Consider the following 22,266-nt stretch of genomic DNA (forward strand, 5'->3'; position numbering starts at 1 on the left):
TTCTGTTTAACCTGCCTAGGAGCTGCCGTATCTGCCGCCGGACTCTACCCAGCAAGTGACTTGATGTGATCACAGCACCGGACCGAAGAGTATCAGTATGCAGCGGTAAAGACCAAATGCCGATTAGCTGCCGCAATCTGATAGCTGTCTAAGGAAACAGCCAGAACAACAGCTTAGCGTATATGAACGGAGTACTCACAGACTGCAGCATCGGCTTCACCGCATAGCGGGTAAGATACCAATATCTACATTAATTTTTTCTGCTGCATATTAGGCTATCATCTGGGTAAAGATTATATTGTAACTAAGAAAAATATATTGTTTGGTGTTAATGTGTTAATAGGCCAAGGAGAAGCAAATATAAAGGGGGTGAAGATGTTATAAAAACAGCATAAGGAAATAAACATAAATATAAAAAAGCGTACTATTGAATATTGAAAGCGCTTGAAACCCTCTTGTATGTTTCAAGATTGTTTGGTCACACAGAACACCAATACTAAAATATATACGGCTCCAAGGGGAGGGAGACTAAGGAAAGACTTTAATATTTGAAATCAAGTGCTTGTCTATACTAGACATTATGGAACACAGCAGTGAACAGTCATATGTTTTGGGAGATTTTGAGAATGATGATGAAAATATATATGACCATATAGTACATACCCTGGATAGTCTGTTTTTTTATATTGACTCATTACGCAAGAGAGATATCAAACTGGATTTAGATATCAAGGCCTTCAAGATATATCTCCAAGAAAAGCGTATACCTAGAGGTTTGAGGATAAAGAAATTTCCCTCTTTTTTAGTGAATGACCAAGAATTTATAAAGAAGTGGAATAATATTCTGGATACCTGTTCCTTTGCTCTAATCAGTCTTCTGATTGAATACAAAAACCAGCAAAGAAAAGAGATATTGAGAGAGGTAAAAGAGATACAAGAAAATCTAAAAAGTTATCAGGATGATGTGGACTTTAAGAAATATGATATTCAGTTTGAAAAAAATATGAATATGTTCAAACAAGAACTTTGGCAGTTCAAATCTAGAAAAATGGTACGTGACAAAAAGGATTATGAATCCAGACAAGTGTATAGATGGAGTGAAGATGAAAACACCAAACCCAGATTCTTTAAGCGTCACTACAAAAATAATAAAAAAACAGACAAGAAAGAAAAATCAGTAACTTTCTCTGACACAGAATATGAGTTTGACTCCTCAGATGGTGATATAGTAGAAGAAATAGAGATACCAAATGTCCTGAGAACAACTGATACAGAAGCTGAGTCTGCATCCACCTCCCAGGTCTCAAAAAACGAGAGGGACAAATTCCAAACCCCAGCAAGAAGAAAAAAACCCACAGGGGGACTAGAGGAAAAGGAAGAGGTGCTACATATGCCCACTCAAGTACAGAACAAGACCAAGAGAGGAGGTCTGCGCAAGACCTACACGACCAGATCACAAAAGACTCAGAAGAAATACGCGTGAATACAGATGTAATTAATCTGTCTTCAAAAAATTTGACTGATCAAGAAATATCAGTCTTATCAAAAGGACTTAATTTTGTTCCCACATGCCATTTTAATATGTTTGATACCATTCTAGACATTAATAGATTTGTACGTAAGATTACACTACGCAGGCATTTCTACTCTGCCATAGATGAAGAACAACCACATAACACTGATTTCAATGAGGTCATCAGCACTACTAACCAATTAGAAACAGACAACATACAATTTGCAGATTGGTGTAGCATATATGATCTTGAGAAACTTGAGCAAGATAACCAGAGAGAAAAGTTAGGTTTACCCAATGATAAAAATGTTTCTCTTAAGCATATAAAAAATAAAAGTTCTTTTTATCCTACACAAATGAGACCTAAAGTCCTAGATATCTTTCAAAAAACCATCGAAGACAAATTGAGAACTCTAGATAAAAACAATAGAGATAAAACTAAACAAAAGTACAGAAATAAACCCAATTTAACACATGCAGAGAAAGAAGCTTTGCACACATTAACAAGCAATGAAGAACTAATCATAAGGCAGTCAGACAAAGGCGGGAATGTGGTTGTGTTAAACAGAACAGATTATGTAGCTGAAGCATCTAGACAACTTAATGAAAGGGAAGTATATGAAAAATTAAAAGAAAACCCCACTAGGAAATTTAAGGAAAAACTTATGGAGTTAGTTTATTATGCAAGGCAACATAATATCATTACTCAATCTACACAGGAAGCCTTGGTCGTGGAATTTCCAGTCACTCCAATTTTTCATTACTTTCCAAAGATTCACAAAGATACTATTTCACCTCCAGGAAGGCCAATTATCGCTGGCATTGACTCTTTAAATGAGTCACTTTCAGAGCTAGTTGATTCCTTCCTGCAACCGTTAGTAAGAAATTTACCTAGTTACGTTCAGGATACACATTGGAAATCATCCTACAAATTAGTTGTTGCAGACGTATCATCTTTATATACCTCAATATTACACGAAAAAGGCTTAACAGCAATAGAATTTTTTTTGGACAATTACAGCAATTATGAAGCAGCAACAAAAGTTTTTCTCATGAATGCTATAGAGTATCTGCTAACACACAACTTTTTCAAATTTGGTAGCAATTTCTATCTCCAGAAGCGTGGAACAGCTATGGGGGCCAAGTTTGCCCCCTCGTACGCCAACCTTTTATGGGTTGGTGGGAGCTGTTCCACGTTTTTGGAGATAGAAATCCATACAAACAACACATTGTATCATTTTTTAGATACATAGATGATCTATTGTTTGTATTTGATGGAGATGACTCAGAGGTCAAAATTTTTTGCCAATACCTTAACCATAATGAATGTGGTATTAAATTTACAAGCGATTACAGCACTACTAATGTTAATTTTTTAGATCTCAAATCTATATTGATGAGAATACAAACGATTTAAAAACTACCTTATTTAGGAAACCAACCGCAGGAAATACCACTTTAAAATATGATTCTTGTCACCCTAAACATGTCATTGAAGCTATCCCTAAGGGGGAGCTAATTAGATTAAAACGTAATTGCACTGATGAAAAAGAGTATCAAAAACATGCTATGATTACTCTAGATAGACTAAAAGACAGGGGCTTTAAAGATGAGGTATTAAATAAAGCAAAAAACAACGTGGACAATATACCTAGAGAGCAACTTCTAAATGCTCATAAAAAGAAAAATACTGATAAACACTACAATAAACTAAAATTTATTACCAACTATAGTCTGGAATATAATAAAATCTGTAATATAGTACGTAATTCTATACCAATACTATATTCTGACCCCATTCTTAAAGAAATTATGCAGGGAGGTTGCAATTATATATCCAAAAGAGGAAAAACTTTGTCAAACTACTTGTCACCGTCAGAATTGAAACCTATAACTAACAAGAATTGGCTACAAAGAAAGAAGGGATTTTTCAAATGTAGGAGACCTATATGTAGGACATGTAACTTCGTTAAAGAAGGAGATGTATGTTTATCAACGATAATGAATAAAGAACATAAAATCAAATATGCTGTCAATTGCTCAACTACACATGTAATATATTTATTAACATGTAAAATCTGTTTTAAGCAATATACAGGAAAAACTACAAGACCACTCAAAGAGAGATTTCTTGAGCACCTCCGCAGTATAGAAGATGAAAATTCAGACACACCAGTAGCGAGACACTTTAAACAAAATCATAATGCAGATGTTAATGCCCTAATGGTGCAGGGCATAGATTTTGTACCAGTATGGAGTAGAGGAGGAAATAGGGAAATGATCCTAGATAAGAGAGAGATCTTCTGGATTCTAACTTTACAAACTAGCTACCCTTCTGGTATAAACAAAAGGAGAGACTTAGATTTATTTGTATAAATCTCTTTTATACTACCTAAGAAGAATATAGTTTTTTATCTATACAAATTAAAAACAGCATTATGATTAGAATAAAGGTACATATTATCATTTCTAGATAATAATATTAGATATTGGCAAAATTCTAATTTTAATATAAACATCTATCTCAAATCTCCTTAAAACTATTTACTATTTCTTATTACTTATAAAATCTGTTTTAAATTTAACAAAATGTAACATCAATGTAATAATGTATACTGTTCATTTGTTTCTGTTCATATTTATCTGAGTGATTTGTCTTAATAGACATGCATATATACAATACAGTTTCAAGTTGCAAAACACTATGTGATGTATCACTTTAAATCCTGTGATTAAAAGGCAGGCCTTTGCAGGTGCACAGGTAAGCAGTGAACAAGTGCTATCTAAGCACGAAACATGTATGCTCTCTGTGCGCCTGCAAAATACCATTTGGATTAGTCCTATTTAGGACACCTTTTTTTTGCTTTTAAATGTATTAATAAAGAAAACTTTTTACTTATACACAAGGACTCTGAGCGCATTTGTGGTTTCTACTTTGGACTTATATATATATATATATATATATATATACGCACAGTATATATACTTACACACACACATATATACAGCAAAAAGATTATGACTCACTAAAGGTTCAGATGATTAGCATGTTTTTTAGCAATAAAGTATTTTTTAATTAAGGTATGTAGATTGTTTTTGTAATTCGAGTGTACAAACTATTTTGCCTTTCTATAGGCAAGATCCAGGAAGGGTCTGTAAGCAGCACAAAGATTGCAGTCCTAATGGGATACATACAGGTGTCTGATATTAGGTAAATCTACTAAAAGGGACATAAAACAAGTTGGGATAAAGACAAAATATAATATGTACTTTAATTACTTTACCTGCAAATTTATACTGCAGTGCCTCGCCATTAACGCTATATGAATTAATGACTTCATGTCAGATCTGCGGTAAATCCTTTTGTGGCGCAATTTTGTCCTTGCAGCAGCAGCCCATTAAAATTAATGCAGGCTTTAATTTTCTCATATTGCTTTGCAAATCTCTATTTCATTCAAAACCAGAGATTTTGATTTACATTCGAAGGCAGCATTACATGTGATTATTAGCATAAATGTAACTATTGTTTAGTTTAAAACTAACAAGCAATAATGTGTAAGTAAATAATCTTACATTTGAGATAGGCACAAATAGGATAAATTATGTTCTTTTCTGATAGATATATATATAGGTTAGAAGGATGTGCACTCTCACTTCATCAAACAAATGCCAGGGTGCTAGCAATTATTAATGCAGAAACAAACACAGGCTTGCACTCTCTGATCATTTCACAGTACAGATATCTATATATATATTATATAATATATATCAAGACACTTCAGGCATATACTGTAGGTCCAGATTCCAAAGCCAGTCAGTGGATAAAGGGGGTCCAGTCGACACCTCAGTATTTTGTGTATTTAAATCATCAGTATTTAGTCTATAAACAGCGAATACACTAGAGATACAAACATATAGATGATAATCAAAGTTATCCAGTCTACGCTTGACATAGACAACCTGTTAACTTTCAAGCGCTCATCATCACTGCAAAATACAGTGCCATTCTGTAATGAAGTCTGAGCAACAAACTGACCAAGATCTCTTCTGTACAGGTCTTGAGTGACTACAGTATGCTTTGCTTCCTGTTCAAAATCGCCTACGGAATCATCTGTAGGATGTTTCTGCCCCTTTTTGTACCTGAAGTAAAAAGTTAGCATTCATGTCAGGTTCATAGAGTGAACTTCTCAAAATGTATCTCCCCCCCCCCCCCAGTAAATAAACTATTATATTAACATCATCAACACTTATTTGTTATTACAATTATTACTTTGATTTCTTGGGACTAAGATTTTTTTTCCTGTAATCTGCATTGTCATTATTAAATACAAATTGAAAAATGTAGACTACTATGTCAATTAAAGGGATAATGTATTTTGGGATTCAGACATAGTATATCAATAAAAAACAAATACAACTAACATGTGATCAAATGTGCTTTATTTCCCTGGTATTCTTGGTTTAAGAGATACCTAGGTAGGCATCTGGAGCACTACATGACAGGAAATAGAGCTGCCATATAGTGCTCTTGCAAATGGATAACATTCTTGCAAAACTGCTGCCATATATTGCTCCACACATGCATGCTCCTGAGCTTACATCCCTGGTTTTCAACAAAAGACACCAAGAGGAAAAGGAATATTTGATAATAAAATTTAAATAGAAAATTGCATGTTCTATGTGAATCATGAAAGAAACATTTTGGGTTTCAAGTTCCTTTAACTTTAATGATCATTGTATAAAAAACTTGACGTGGGTCCAACAGAAGGGTGATGGTAATTTGTGGTCATTGTGCGATCTTAAAGTGACATAGAACGCAAAATGTAATTCTAAATAAAACGTTTAAATATGCAAAGTCCAAAAAAAAACAACCTTTGAAAATGCACCTCAAGTAATCTTGCCTGCTTTTCCAATAATTTATATCTGAAAATTGTAGTTTCTCCATTCCCCCAATAGTTGCTGGAAGGCTAACTCTCTTACATGCTATTTTGTGATTTTTGATATGTGAAGGAGCTCATTTAGATCTCTTCCCAACTGATCGAAGAAAAATAAATATAAACATTCAAGAGGCTTTTCAAAATGTACAGTTTCAAATACTTATTTTTTTTTTATTTTGCCTGCAGATCTTCAAGAATGTAGTGATTTATTTCTGATAAATGTTTATAAAATAAAAATGACTTTAATGTCTCTTAAAGTTCAGCAAATATAACCTTTAGACTGTGACTGGTTGCCCTTTCTGTAGGTCTTGTTTAAATAATCTGTTTAACTCTACCATGCACACATCCCAACCTATTTGCCGCCCTTGAGCACTGGAGGTACAATGGAGATTGAGCATTAAAGGGACACTAAACCCAATTTTTTTTCTTTCATGATTCGGACAGAGCATGCAATTTTAAGCAACTTTCTAATTTACTCCTATTATCATTTTTTCTTCGTTCTCTTGCTATCTTTATTTTATTTATTTTTAAAAAAGGCATCTAAACTAAGGAGCCTGACAATTTTTGGTTCAGACCCTAGACAGCACTTGTTTAAAGGTGGGTGCATTTAGCCACCAATCAGCATGCACAACCCAGGTTGTGAACCAAAATGGGCCAACTTCTAAACTTACATTCTTGCTTTTCAAATAAAGATAGCAAGAAAATGAAGAAAAAATATTATTATCGATTATTTGTAGAGCGCCAAGAGATTCCGCAGCACTATAAACATAGGCGGTATACAAGGTAGCAATTATTGGGATCAAATGGGTAGAGGGCCCTGCCTAGAGTCACACTGTTGTAGTCAGCTCTTGTGAACGTGATCTGTAAGCAGTTGGGCTCTTAGGCTTACATTCTAAGGAGGTTTGTTTTGGATAGCAATAGAGGAGAGGAACTGATATTAGGAAACGTTGGTGTAGGTTGTAAGCATCCCTGAACAGAAGAGTCTTTAAGGAGTGCTTGAAGCTTTCAAAACAAGGGGTGAGTCTTGGGGAGCGAGTCAGTCTAGAGAAGTCCTGTAAACGGGAATGTGAGGAGGTAACAAGAGAGGAGGAGAGTAGGAGGTCGGGAGCAGAGCGAAGGGGACAGGAGGGAGAGTATCTGGAGACAAGTTCAGAGATATAGAAGGGAGCAGTGCAGTTGAGGGATTTGTATGTCAGAGTCATAATTATGTGTTTAATCCTGGAGGCAAGTGGAAGACAGTGAAGGTATTGGCAAAGAGGTGCCGCAGATGAAGAGCGACGTGAAGATGATCCTGGCAGAGGCATTCATTATAGATTGTAAAGGAGCTATACGGCAGCTAGGGAGACCAGAGAGGACGGAGTTGCAATAGTCAAGGCAGGAAAGGATGAGAGTGGATTAAAATCTTAGTTGTGTCTTGTGTAAGGAAATGTCTGATTTTAGAGATCTTTTTAAAGTGAATGTAAATTTTCTGATAGTTGGTATTCACTACTAATTCACAAACACTTCGTTAGTTAAACCGCCATATTTTTTTTTTATAAATGTTTTTGTTTATATAATAATTTTATATTATAACTTAGCTCCGTTTTTGCGAGCAACTCCTCCCATCCTCTACTTCCTTGTTTTCCAGTCCCTGACATAAAGAGCGGTCCCGCCCGCTCTATTACATATCTTAAATCGTGGAGTGCTCAATTTGCGCATGCATGTCTACGCGCGTCCCTGTGGAGTACTCAATTTGCGCATGCGTGTCTACATCGTTAGTAGATATGCGCATGCGTTACAGAATGAAGACGGTATTCTTCTTGAAAATTTGTGACTATCTGTGTAGCGCATGCGTGTGTCGTGGATGCGCTTTGGATCCAAATAGCTCTTGTAGTTAAAAACGCATGCGCAGAAGCATTGCGTGACGTTGCAGTAAAGGGGCTGAACGCCACGGGGTGCAACTGCGGATTAGAAAACTGCAATGTCAATCACTTGTGCATTGATGGACAAAATGGCGGGCGGAGGAATGACGGCTAATAATACTTGGTAAATAGATTGATTTTGTGAATTAGGATGCAATATAAAAAAAATCATGAATTAAAGTCCTATTTATTTTAGTAGATGCATAATATGACAAAGAGTGATAGTCTTCACTTTACATTCACTTTAAGGTGGAAGCAGCAGGATTTAGCCAATGCCTGAATGTGAGGAGTGAAAGAAAGAACTGAGTCAAGTGTGAACCCAAGACATCGGGCATGCGGGGTAGGAGTAATGATGGAGTTGTTGACAGTTATAGAGAGATAGCGGGTGGAGATTTTAGAAGAAGGGGAAAAACAAGGAGATTAGTTTTGGAGAGATTTAGCTTAAGGTAGTGAGAGGACAACCAGGAAGAGATGTAAGAAAGACAGTTAGTGACACGGGTTAGCAAGGAAGGAGATAGGTCTGGAGCAGAGATGTAGATTTGAGTGTCTTCGGCATACAAATGATATTGAAACCCGTAGGACTTTTTTTAGGGAACCTAGTGATGACGTGTAGATTGAGAAGAGAAGGGGACCGAGGACAAAGCCTTGCGGTACCCCAACAGAAAGTGGTAACGGGGCAGAGGAAGCACCAGAGAAAGCTACACTAAAGGTACAGTTAGACAGGTAGGAAGAGAACCACAAGAAGGCTGTGTCACAAATGCCGAAGGGTTGGAGGGTTTGGAGCAAAAGAGGGTGGTCAACGGTATCAAAGGCTGCTGACAGATCAAGGAGGATAAGCAGAGAGAAGTGACCTTTTGTTGTGAGTAGGTCGTTGGTAACCTTAACGATTGCTTGATAATAGGAGTAAATTAGAAAGTTGCTTAAAATTGCATGCTCTATCTGAATCATGAAAGAAAAAAATTGGGTTCAGTGTCCCTTTAAGTAAGTAAAAGAGCAATTGAGCTTGACCAGCAACATGAAGAAATGACAACTTCTTGACAAATGGATATAAGTTACAGTTCCTGTTGGAATGTGCATCATGTGGTCAGTTGAAAGAACATTCTTAAACAAGATTCAAAGATACTAATAAATATTTCTTTACATTCTAAGCATGCTTCATATGTCACTAAGCTAGCCCAACCAAATGTGCCAGAGCAAACCTATATGTAACTATTTGATTGTGAAGAAATTTGTCAGTAAGCATAAATCTTGTTTTTCTTTTTTTCCCCTTCACTTTCATAGCAGCATGTTAAGACACTTTTGGGGTTAATATCAAAGCTACTCATATGTGAGAATATGAGAAAGTTATGGCAAGTGCTAAATTATTACAAAGGCAAAAAAGATCCACAGCACTATGTTATTCAACTCAATTTATTCCAGAGTGTGAATCCAACAGACCGCAATGTTTCGGGCTCTCAACCCTTACTCATGCTATGTGATTCAACCATCATTGCATGAACTTATATTGCCCACTAGTACCAACAAGTTTCTTAATTACCTGTTACAATTTACCTGTACAACATACCTGTACACATTCCAAAATACACCACCTAGTGGCACCTTTAAAGACATATCACGTCAATTTAAATCAGTGAATCATAGTATACATATACAGATGCTCAAATATACACAGACATATCATAATCCTTGTTCATGACATACGGTTTAAGGGCATTAAGTGTGGAAATCCAGTACATTGTGAAAACAGCTGACAAGGGCGGAGCCACAGTAATATTGAATTGTAGTGACTATTTAAATAAATGTCACAGGCAATTAGGGGACACTGTTGTATACAGTGTACAACTTGAGTGGGGATACTAAATTTAAGATACAGCAGGACATTAAAAGTTTATTATTGTGTGCAGATAAAAACTGTTTGATTGATAAAGATTTGAAGAGATTTTTGTTGGTTGAATATCCTATTACCCCAATTTTTTACACGCTACCCAAAATACACAAGGACATTAAGTGTCCACCTTGTCGCCCTATTGTGGCAAGTGCTGAATCCATTTTATCAAATATTTCTAAATTCTTGAATAGGATTTTACAACCCTATGTTGAAAATGTATCATCTTTCATAAAAGACACAGGTGATTTTAAAAACAAATTGGAAGGGATAGCACTTGATACAGACAAATGCATCCTGTATACTCTGGATGTATAGAGCATGTATAAAGCATCAAAGAGGAATTGTCTGTGTTAAGAAGTTGTTGAGTAATTCTGGGAAACATAATGTTCAGCAAATAGAATTTTTGGAGGAACTATTGAGATTGGTTTTATTCAACAACTACTTTTTTTTTTAATAGTTGTTATAGAGGCCTCTAGTTATCAATGTCTGTCGGACCTGATCCGACAGTGCGGATCAGGTCCGACAGACATCACTGAATACGGCGAGCAATACGCTCGCCGTATTCAGCATTGCACCAGCAGCTCACAAGAGCTGCTGGTGCAACGCCGCCCCCTGCAGACTCGCGGCCAATAGGCCGCCAGCAGGGAGGTGTCAATCAACCCGATCGTACTCGATCGGGTTGATTTCCGGCGATGTCTGTCCGCCTGCTCAGAGCAGGCGGACAGGTTATGGAGCAGCGGTCTTTTTGACCGCTGCTTCATAACTGCTGTTTCTGGCGAGCCTGCAGGCTCGCCAGAAACACGGGGCATCAAGCTCCATTCGGAGCTTGATACATATGCCCCATGGACACCTTCTTACTAACGATTTCTTCAAAATAGTTAAACATCACTTGTTACAACAAAAACATTAAATTGTCAAACTATAAAAGCAAAACAACAGTGAAATATTTGGTGAGCAAACCCCTGAACTACCCTCCCCCCCCCCCCCCTCAAGAGCATCATAGGCCACTTTTGGACCTCAATTATCTTAACTCACTAGGCTGAAGGTTTTTAGGTGAAGCAGGCCACTTTTGGACCTGTAATTCTCGGACGAAACTCCTATGTCTACCAGGGCCACGGGTGGGTCCAGAAAATTCTAGGTTCAAAGGAGGGCAAATGGACTAGGAAGATTTAAATTATTATAGACTATGTATTTTGAACAGGGTAACAATAGATATCTATTGAACTCGCATAGGCTACTTTTGGACCTATGTAGAAACTGTAAATCAATTCTGATATATCCATTTAACTCTCACAGACCATTTTTGGGCCTCTGTAGAGAATACAAACATTATATATTTTGGGCAGTGTAATGAGAGTTAACTATTTACCTCACACTGTGGACCTACATAAATATCATATAGCAATGTGAGGATATCTATTTAACTCGCACAGACCGCTTTTGGGCCTCTGTAAGTATTGTAAACACTATATATGTTTGGTGGAGTAAGGATAAGTATCTATTTAGCTTGCACAGGCCCCTTTTGGACCTTAGTAAATATCGTAAAACCCTGTGGATGTATCTAGTTGGTCAATTATAGGACCTCTTTTTAGTCTTGAACATAGAACATAAGCTACAGAGAGGTGTACTTGAAATTTTATTGTCTCTGAAAGCGTCTGGAGGTAATGACATCGCAACCACCTGTGCAGTACTTAATGAGTGTAGACTAACCCATGGGCTCATAAACTTCTAGGGTCATAGCATAGAGGATTGCTCGGATACCAACATCAGAAATAAGCATGTGAAAATTAAAGGTCTTATGTAAAGCATATGATGGAATATAGCTAACTCCTTCAGTGCCGTATTGAATATCTCAATATTAATAGTACTGCTGAATCTCTAAATATAGTTGGTAATAAACTCTAAACCTGAAGGACACATCCAAGGCATATTACTAAGGTAGCGACCATCAATGGTAACTAAAACATGAGATCTTTAGAATCAGGGACAACCATGCTATAAACTGTGCTTATATTTGTTTGGGATGCGAGGGGTTATAACACAGTACTATTCACAGTGGCTGAGACAATAATATATACCGGTATGGGGCGGTAGAGCTGTTCAAACAACCATATTGCATATTTAAAAAAACAGGGACAGTAACAAGGTAATGGAAAACAATTTACATTCACCCCATCATACTAATCAACCATAAAGCATAAAATATGTCACATAAGGTTTTAAAATGAGACTGCTCAACAGCTATATGTCATTTTGACAACTCTAAGCCTGCATTATATATTCCAAATACAGTTATATGTCCCTTGAGGTGATTTATCAGACCCGGAGGGCTTCATTTATATATAGGTAGATTAGGAATAAAATAGCAATGTAGTCCCAAATCTAATATCAAAGAGGACACTCAAGTCTATCCAATGCCAGACCGGCATACATGGTAACAGGAATGTTGGTACCTAGACAGAGTTCAGAGATTCCAAGGCGATCTTATTGCCCAACTTGCATATCCAGCCCCAAAAGTTCCATTCGGAGCAAGGTCTGCATGGGATACTGCAAACACTGAACGTCACAAACTGCTCCAGGCACGCAGATCAGTAGAACAACTCCACCGCTGCTCAAATAGGGAGTATTCAACATGAGCAGCCTAGGTTGATCCAAAGGGATTTTAGATTATTCCGGGTATTGGCAAGACCCAGCTACACACACAGGGGCCTTTCCCTACTGCCCGCATATCTCAATAAGCAGACTCACTGGTTGCGATGGGGCATGCACATCCTCCCATTACCCAACCAGGAAGCCGGCCACACTTCTCCAGGGAGGGTCCGGAGTAGAAGGTAGCGAGCAAGTATTTGTCTGTGCATGAATGTCTGAGAGTTGAGTCCTGCTTAATTGCATAGCACTGCTTAGATTCACAGATTCTGTATTCGTCCCTTTGTGAGACCTAGATACCTCCTCCCTCATGTGGGTGCGCTCCATGCAAAATAGAATGCGGTCAAGTTTGTCACACATTGCATGCTCAAAATCAGTCTCCCAGTTTTGCATTGCTAGATAGATCTCTTATGATTAGTCAGGAGATTCGATTGCAGCTTACTCTTAAGACTGCGTTACAGCAGGGATTCCAAGGTACCTGCTGAGGGGTTAGTGGAGGTGAAGCCCTGAAGATAGTTCCCGGTATATTAGGGCTGCAGGGCTGCACGGTAAAGGGCTCAATCAAAGCAGAAGTCTTCCATAAGTTAAAATCTGGAGGTCCAGATCCTGATTGATTGCAAATACCGCAGATATTTAAAGAAAATATCTCACATGCTATGAGCAGCTCAAAATATTGCGACCGAAGATGGCCACTGCCTAGAAGTTTCCCCCAATAACTACCCTGAACAACTACTTTTTCGTCTATGAGTAAAGCTGACAGCCGAAACGCGTAAGACGAGCTGCTCTTACCTGCTGTTGCTTTTATTCTGATGATTTAATGCTTTGAATAAATGGAACTCCGTTCATCCCTGTGCCCGCGTTGTCATTTTTTCTGAAACTACTATTTGTTCCAAGATACATGGTATATACAAAACCAAGGGACAGCCATGGGTCTAATGTTGCCCCCTCATATGCCAACATATTCATGGGTAATTTTGAAGAAAATATGTTTATGAAAACCCACTGTATTTACAGTATGGTGTCACTTGGTGGCACTTTTTCGATGATGTGTTTGGCATATGGGGGGTAACATTGACTCTGTATATGAGTTTGTAACAAAATTGAACGGAGCTGTCAGGGGTAGTAAATTTAGCTTAGCATAGCATTAGACTACAGTTGTTTTTTAGACAATGAAATAGTGAATGAGGGCATCAATTTGAGGTGTGATATTCACACTAAAGCTGATAGAAGTAACTTACTTCACTATCATACCATGAGATATTATTCTTTACCCAAAAGCCAGTTGATACGGGTTAAACAAATTGTGAATCAAGAGGGTATGATACAAGATAGATTGTGTGAAATGGGTGATATGTTTGAGTAGGGACTATCCAAAAGCTATTGTAGAAAAAGAAAATTCCAGAAGTAAGTAAGATCACTAGGGATTCTTTGCTGTCAAGGAATAAAGCTAGAAATGAAAATAAAAGTGACCGGTTAGTTTTGGTCTCTAAATACAGTAAGAATAGTAGGGAGATTAAAAATATGGTACACAAACATTGGTATATCTTAAAGAATTGCAACCCCAAAATTAGTTGTTTCCAGCAAACCCCAATGATGGCCTTTAAAATAAACCGTAATTTAAAGGATTTATTGGTACAGACTGATATACAGTAGGCAGCAGTAAGAGAACTACTCAGAGTTTCATAACAGATAAGAATATGGGCTGTTATCCCTGTTTAGGCTGCTTCAGTTGTAGTTCAATGATTAAAGGAGCCACATTTTTCCACCCTAGATCTGGCAAAGTATATCAAATGAGGGATTACTATACTTGCAGTTCCACTTATGTGATAACTATTCAAATGCCCGTGTTCAAAAATCTGTATTAGGGAACATAAGTCAAACAACAGAAGTGGGGACAACGAAGCCCCTGTATCATCTCAATTTTTAGAAGCCAAACACTCTATTAGTCAATTGAGGCGGCAGATAATTAACCAAATTAGGATGCCCAGGAGGGGGTAATAGGGAATTATTGCTGAAAAGAAGTGAGTTGTTCTGGATTTTCAGACTTAATGCTGTTAAATGTCATGTCTGTGTATATTTGAGCATCTGTATATGTATGATTCATTGATTTAAATTGATGTGATATTTTTTTAAGAATGCCTCTAGATGGTGTATTTTGGAATGTGTACAGGTATAGTGTGCAATATAAGTTCATGTAATGATAGTTGAATCACATAGCATGAGTGTCAAGGGTTGAGATCCCGAAACGTTGCTGTCTGTTGGATTCATACTCTGGAATAAATTGAGTTCAATAACATAGTGCTGTGGAGCTTTTTTGCCTTTGTGATATTTTGGAGGCCTGCAGTGGGCCTTTGGCTTTTCACGTGCACTTTCACAAAGAGGGGACTTTGCCGATTCCTGTTTATACAAGGGCTAAATTATTAGCAAGCTTTCTATTGAGACACTAGATATATCCACTTGATAGATACTAGAATATGCCAAAAGCCTGAAAGATAAAAGATACAATTCTACGGGTTGTAATTGAGTGTGTTTAAGTTAGCAAAGCAAGATGTGTTGTCAGATTCTTGGGGTGGCTCAGTTTACTCAATAAAGATGAATTTGCAGTTAAAGAGACATATAAAATGGCATAAATAAGCATTAGTAGTCCAAATGTATGGACCATGTAAAGTGCATTGAATCCTAAACTGTCAAGTAGCAGATGCAACATTGGATCACCCAGCATATACCTATATATCATATATATGTGTCTATAAATGTAAAATATATTGATATCATGGAATAATAATGTGTTATTTTATTTATTAACTTGTTGCCATCATTTATTTACTTGATTATTCCATAAATGTTTTTTTGAATTAAATGTATTTTTGCTGTAAACTTTATAATGCAAGCTATCAAAACAAAAATGTCCATTAAATTCTATCAACATTGTATGATCTGTGTCTTTTCTAATCCACTAATGTTCACTAATCCAATAAAGAATCTATATTAAAGGGACACTGAACCCAAATTTTTTCTTTCGTGATTCAGATAGAGCATGACATTTTAAGCAACTTTCTAATTTACTCCTATTATCAAAATGTCTTCATTCTTTTGGTATCTTTATTTGAAATGCAAGAATGTAAGTTTAGATGCCGGCCCATTTTTGGTAAACAACCTGGGTTGTTCTTGCCGATTGGTGGATAAATTCAGCCACCAATAAAAAGTGCTGTCCAGAGTATTCAACTAAAAAAAAGCCTAGATGCCTTCTTTTTCAAATAAAGATAGCAAGAAAATGAAGAAAATTTGACAATAGGAGTAAATTAGAAAGTTGCTTAAAATTACATGCTCTATTTGAATCACAAAAGGATTTTTTTTGGGTTCAGTGTCCCTTTAATCTTGACTTAAGTGGGGGAAACAAAGAAGTAACAATGAGGATCAAGAGGCCACCCATTTAAATAAAATAAATGTCCGTATAAGAGGAAATAAGTAATGAAAGCCCATTATAAAACAACTCTGCTAGGAACAGGTGGAGGACATGGCAAAGGAAAAGCAGGTGAAAAGAGGACAAGCAGGCATGAAAAAGCTCAAGCTTTAGATAGTGACTCCTGATCCAATAAGGAGGACAATTATGCATATTGCACCGGAAATATCTGCTATTAACATTGAGGCCTGTGGATTAATTGGGCTGAATTATAAATACTTTAAATACTTAAAGGGCCACTCAATACAATAGAATTGCATAATCAATAAGTATATAAAAAAGACAATGATGTAACACCTACTTTGAATTTCAAAAAAGCAGTACAAAAATTTCTGAAAAATATTTTTTTCTCCTATTTTCCAGCCCCCTTTATCATGTGACAGACATCATCCAATCACAGACTAGTATACGTATACCCTGTGAGCTTGTGCACATGCTCAGTAGGATCTTGTTCCCCAAAAAGTGTGAATATAACAAGATTGTGCAAAATTTGATAATGGAAGTAAATAGGACAGTGTCTTCAAACTGCATGGTCTATCTGAATTATAAAAGTTTATTTTAACTTGATGGTCCCTTTAAAACCTGCTTCCAGTGGCAACATCCTTTTTAGTGAAACGTGTCTCCCTCTTTTAGCGGTTTTATCCTAACCTCATAAGATTAAATGGATACTTATAAATACAGTTATGTTAGGAGTGAGAAATAGAATTCTGAGAAAATGACAGAATCCTAGAGGTCCAAATTTACAAGGAAGTATTGCATCTATTTAGGATCAAATGACTATTGAACAATTTAATACGGAGATATATATAGAAACTAGCGTTATTTTTCTCCAAAAAAATTGCTCAATTTTATAAATAGCAATATCTGAATGTGGTACACTATTAGCACTCAAGAGCAAATAACAAATGATTATGTATGTAGATCTTAATGTGGTACAATGTTAAAGAGACAGCACAAGTCTCCAATTATGCTAACACTAAGCTAAATTAAAACTTAACATTTATTTATTACACAGTGCTAAAAATTTGCGGAAAACAAGAAAGATTAAAAACACTAACCAGGATGGTGCTATAATTGAAATAGGACAAATAATGTATTGGGCTAATAGGACCGCTGCGAGGGTCACTAGATAGCTTACTCCTCCTTGGCGGAATATGAGTATAAATATAATTAACAAGGGATAGTATATTCTCAAGGATTTAGTACTGGTCAATGATGAGTATATGGCCCGATCAGATACACAAGTAGTATATTAAAGATGTGTGCTGCAATTGTCCAAGGATACTTCCTACTGGATATAATATACCCTCAGCTTCACTACTGTAACAAATTTAATAACTGAAGTCTGGAGTATAGCAATAGTAACGTTCCATTCTGATTGTAACAATTATTGATCAGTTCTAAATGCACTATATTACAATGTGTTAAGATTGTGAGTTAATAATCTAAACAAACACTGGTTGTGTGAATCTCAATTACAATCTATTCTGTATCTGCCCTGATGATATATATTATATTATATTTAGGTATATTGCAATATCATATACTTAAATCCTCTATTGGGTTACACCTCTTTTGTTGCTATAATGTGGTTAGATCGAAAATAGATAAAAGGTATATTTATTTATGACTTGAGATTCGATTGTATAATTTTAACTACCGGATACACTTATATGGTTGGAGGTTCCGTTATGTAGCACAATTCTTAAGTTATAAATGTAGAGATCCCAGTTCAGTGGTTGTAAAAATACCAGTTAAATTGCATTGTAATTGATTCAACTGTGTTTGTGTAAACGTTCGTTATGCTAGAGATCTTAACTCTTTTATTGACAGTGCAGATTTGTCATTTTGTTTATCAGTCAGCCGGACTTAGAATATATATTCAGACTTAATTCATGTATCACTTATTGAACAGTTAAGTTTTTAAGGGCACAGAATTGATTGTACACAACTATTCAATTTTAGTGACTAAATACTGTGATAAATATTTCTCATCACAAAAGTATAACTATAAGAAGGGAAATTATTATTTATTTTCCTAGTCTATGCGAATAAAGCATATAACTAAAATCGGATAGTTGCAGTCAGCTCAAACTTGAATGTTGAACAATTTATATAACAAATCATATGTCAAATATAATGACAACGGAGATGCTTAAACTTGTAAAGTGATTTGTTGAAACACCTAAACACTCATTTGTTAGAACTGACTTAACTATTTAGTCAAACTCAAATATTAAGCAATGTTATCACAGAGCGTATGTATTTTCTGAAACAGTTTATTCTCAAAATAACTATACAGTCTTTAATTAGCAACATGTTTGCAACTGACTGTGAATAAAAACTTAACTGTTCAATAAGTGATACATGAATTAAGTCCGAATATATATTCTAAGTCCGGCTGACTGATAAACAAAATGACAAATCTGCACTGTCAATAAAAGAGTTAAGATCTCTAGCATAACGAACGTTTACATAAACACAGTTGAATCAATTACAATGCAATTTAACAGGTATTTTTACAACCACTGAACTGGGATCTTTACATTTATAACTTAAGAATTGTGCTACATAACGGAACCTCCAACCATATAAGTGTATCCGGTAGTTAAAATTATACAATCGAATCTCAAGTCATAAATAAATATACCTTTTATCTATTTTCGATCTAACCACATTATAGCAACAAAAGTGGTGTAACCCAATAGAGGATTTAAGTATATGATATTGCAATATACCTAAATATAATATAATATATATCATCAGGGCAGATACAGAATAGATTGTAATTGAGATTCACACAACCAGTGTTTGTTTAGATTATTAACTCACAATCTTAACACATTGTAATATAGTGCATTTAGAACTGATCAATAATTGTTACAATCAGAATGGAACGTTACTATTGCTATACTCCAGACTTCAGTTATTAAATTTGTTACAGTAGTGAAGCTGAGGGTATATTATATCCAGTAGGAAGTATCCTTGGACAATTGCAGCACACATCTTTAATATACTACTTGTGTATCTGATCGGGCCATATACTCATCATTGACCAGTACTAAATCCTTGAGAATATACTATCCCTTGTTAATTATATTTATACTCATATTCCGCCAAGGAGGAGTAAACTATCTAGTGACCCTCGCAGCGGTCCTATTAGCCCAATACATTATTTGTCCTATTTCAATTATAGCACCATCCTGGTTAGTGTTTTTAATCTTTCTTGTTTTCCGCAAATTTTTAGCACTGTGTAATAAATAAATGTTAAGTTTTAATTTAGCTTAGTGTTAGCATAATTGGAGACTTGTGCTGTCTCTTTAACATTGTACCACATTAAGATCTACATACATAATCATTTGTTATTTGCTCTTGAGTGCTAATAGTGTACACCTTTTTTGGTGGTTATTCCTTTAACCACTTCTAGTCTCTAAATTTGCATTTAGTACACAGCACCATAGACTCTTTTACTATTAAACATAGATCTGGAATATACTCCAGAGTACAGTATATCAAGAGATCTAGAGCATCTTCTCAATTCACACAAGTAGTGCCATTGGTTCTCCTTTTTTTTCTATAATATCTGAATGTGATCTAACAAATTATTTATCTATTCCACAAATCAATAATTGTTCAAATGTTGGGTATTTATGGAGATGTGTGAGCTATATATACTATTTTACAGGTTTTTTGTGTGTGTTTTTTTGTCTTTTCTCCTTTCTCTTGTCTACCAGATTAGAGGGGTGATAAGTGAGGGAAGAGAGGCTAAAGTGACAAAAGCAACAAAGGAGAGAATTAAAATCAGAAAAACAATTGCAACCTAGTAATTACACAAAAGAAAAATAATAAACTAAAATGTGTATTATATCTGTATCAATATGAAGTATACAATGTTTCAGGGTCTTCTTAGTCAAAGGGATGTGATAACCTCCTGAAAGAGAAAAAGGAAACATACAATAGTGAATTCCTGTGAGATTTGGAGCAGAAGTTAAAAGAACCATACTAACGCAGTCCGGAACTATGGCTTAGCTCTCAGTGTAATAGCCCATTTATGAAATCCTCCACACGCGAGGAGGACATATAGGACTTGAATAAAATTCACAATAATTTATTGGAACATACAATATATTCACTTGGGTACAGCAAGAGACTAAAAAGTGTAAACTACCAACAGAACCATAGGACACCGTTCACCATGGTATCTATAGTAAGCAGATAAGTAGTTCCAATTGAATAGGACTTTGGAACTATACATCACGAGGAGGGATGGGACTTTTGTGGAACTGCGTATCTATTTTATCCAAATCCTATATGTCCCTCTCTCCTGTGGAGGATTTTATACATGGGCTTTTACACTGAGAGCTAAGTTATAGCTTCAGATTGCGTGAGTACAATTCTTTTAACTTCTTATCATATCTCACAGGACTTCACTATTGTATGTTTCCTTTTTTATTTCTGGAGGTTATTAAATCTCTTTGATCTAGAAGACCCTTGTACATTATATCCTTCATATTAGTGTATATAATACACATTTTAGTTTAAATATTTACTTAAAATTTCAAGATTGTCAATTGTTCTCTCTCTTTTTTTGTATTATTGTTCTATTAGGATGAGGAAATGTGATTAGATAGGCAATTATGTAAAAATCTGAAGTTGTAAACTCATTATTAGGATTAATAAGAAACGTGTTATTATTTGAATGATGTATATTGTAAAACCCTTTTGTTGCAATATTATAATATTTCAATACAAATATAAAAAATAGATTAAAGGGACATGAAACCCAACATTTTTCTTTCATGATTAATATAGAAAATACAATTTTAAACAACTTTCCAATTTACTTCTATTATTTAATTTGCTTCCTACTCTTTTTATCTTTTGCTGACAGGTTTATCTAGACAAGCTCAGGAGCATCAGAGAACCTGAGTTCTAGCTGTTGATTGGTGGCTGCATATATATATATATATATATATATATATATATATATATATATATATATATCGATTGTGATTGGCTCACCCATATGTTCAGTTAGAAACCATTAGTGCATTGCTGCTCCTTCAACAAATGATACCAAGAGAATAAAACTAATTAGATAATAGAAGTAAATTAGAAAGTTGTTTAAAATTGTATTCTATATTTGAATCATGAAAGAAAAAAATTGGGTTTCATGTCCCTTTAAATGAATACTAAACACTTTTTGGTTTTGTTTAAAAGAGAGTACAAAAAGGAAATTCTGCAGATTGCCTAAAGCAGCTCATTCTGAGAGGACAAAGCAGGGAATACAACTGTAGCCAGAATTATTTTTTTTAATACAATACGGTGGGGCTAGTAGACTCTGACCACCATGGTAAGCATAGATTATGTTGTTGCTTTGCAAATTTGTTCAACAGAAGCTTCATTCTTAAAAGCCCAGGAAGTGGAGACTGATCTTGTAGCATGGGCTGTAATGTGCTTTGGAGGAGACGTACCCACCTTCAAGCCTTGTGAATTAGATGTTTTAGCCACAAAGCTAAAGTAACTGCAGTGGCCTTAAAGCCATTTCGGGTACCTGAGAAATGAATAGATTAGAAGATTGTCTAAAATCTTTTGTAGCACTAGCAACATCACAATTATATAGAAGTGTAATTTTTAACCCGTTTTCTAGTTAGATAACAAACAAGACAGAATTTGCCTAAAATCTTTAGTAGCTTGAAGATAATACCACATCCAGATTATGAAGTAAACGTTTCTTCGAAGAAGAAGGATTAGGACACAAGGAAGGAACCACAATCTCCTGACCAACCGCAAGGAACCACAACCTCTCAGACACAACCTTAGGGAGAAAACCCAAGAAGGTACGTAGGACAGCCATAGCAGTGTGGAACACCAGATAAGGAGGCTCACATTGCAAGGCAGCAATTTCAGAAACTCTG

At 35.7% G+C, this 22,266-nt stretch overlaps 1 protein-coding gene across 1 annotated transcript in view; it reads right to left on the minus strand.

The window, feature by feature from the left end:
• Positions 1-4,541: 4,541 nt before the first annotated feature.
• The window catches only part of CCDC141 (coiled-coil domain containing 141), a 796,073-nt gene continuing 778,348 nt past the window's right edge, over positions 4,542-22,266 (minus strand). Inside the window, exon 23 of the mRNA XM_053698512.1 lies at positions 4,542-5,653. Coding sequence (XP_053554487.1) covers positions 5,621-5,653 — 33 coding nt within the window. The 3' untranslated portion in view covers positions 4,542-5,620. The remainder of the gene's footprint in view (positions 5,654-22,266) is intronic.

Source organism: Bombina bombina, chromosome 1 (assembly GCF_027579735.1).
Source record: "Bombina bombina isolate aBomBom1 chromosome 1, aBomBom1.pri, whole genome shotgun sequence".
In the NCBI taxonomy this organism is placed as follows: Eukaryota; Metazoa; Chordata; class Amphibia; order Anura; family Bombinatoridae; genus Bombina; species Bombina bombina.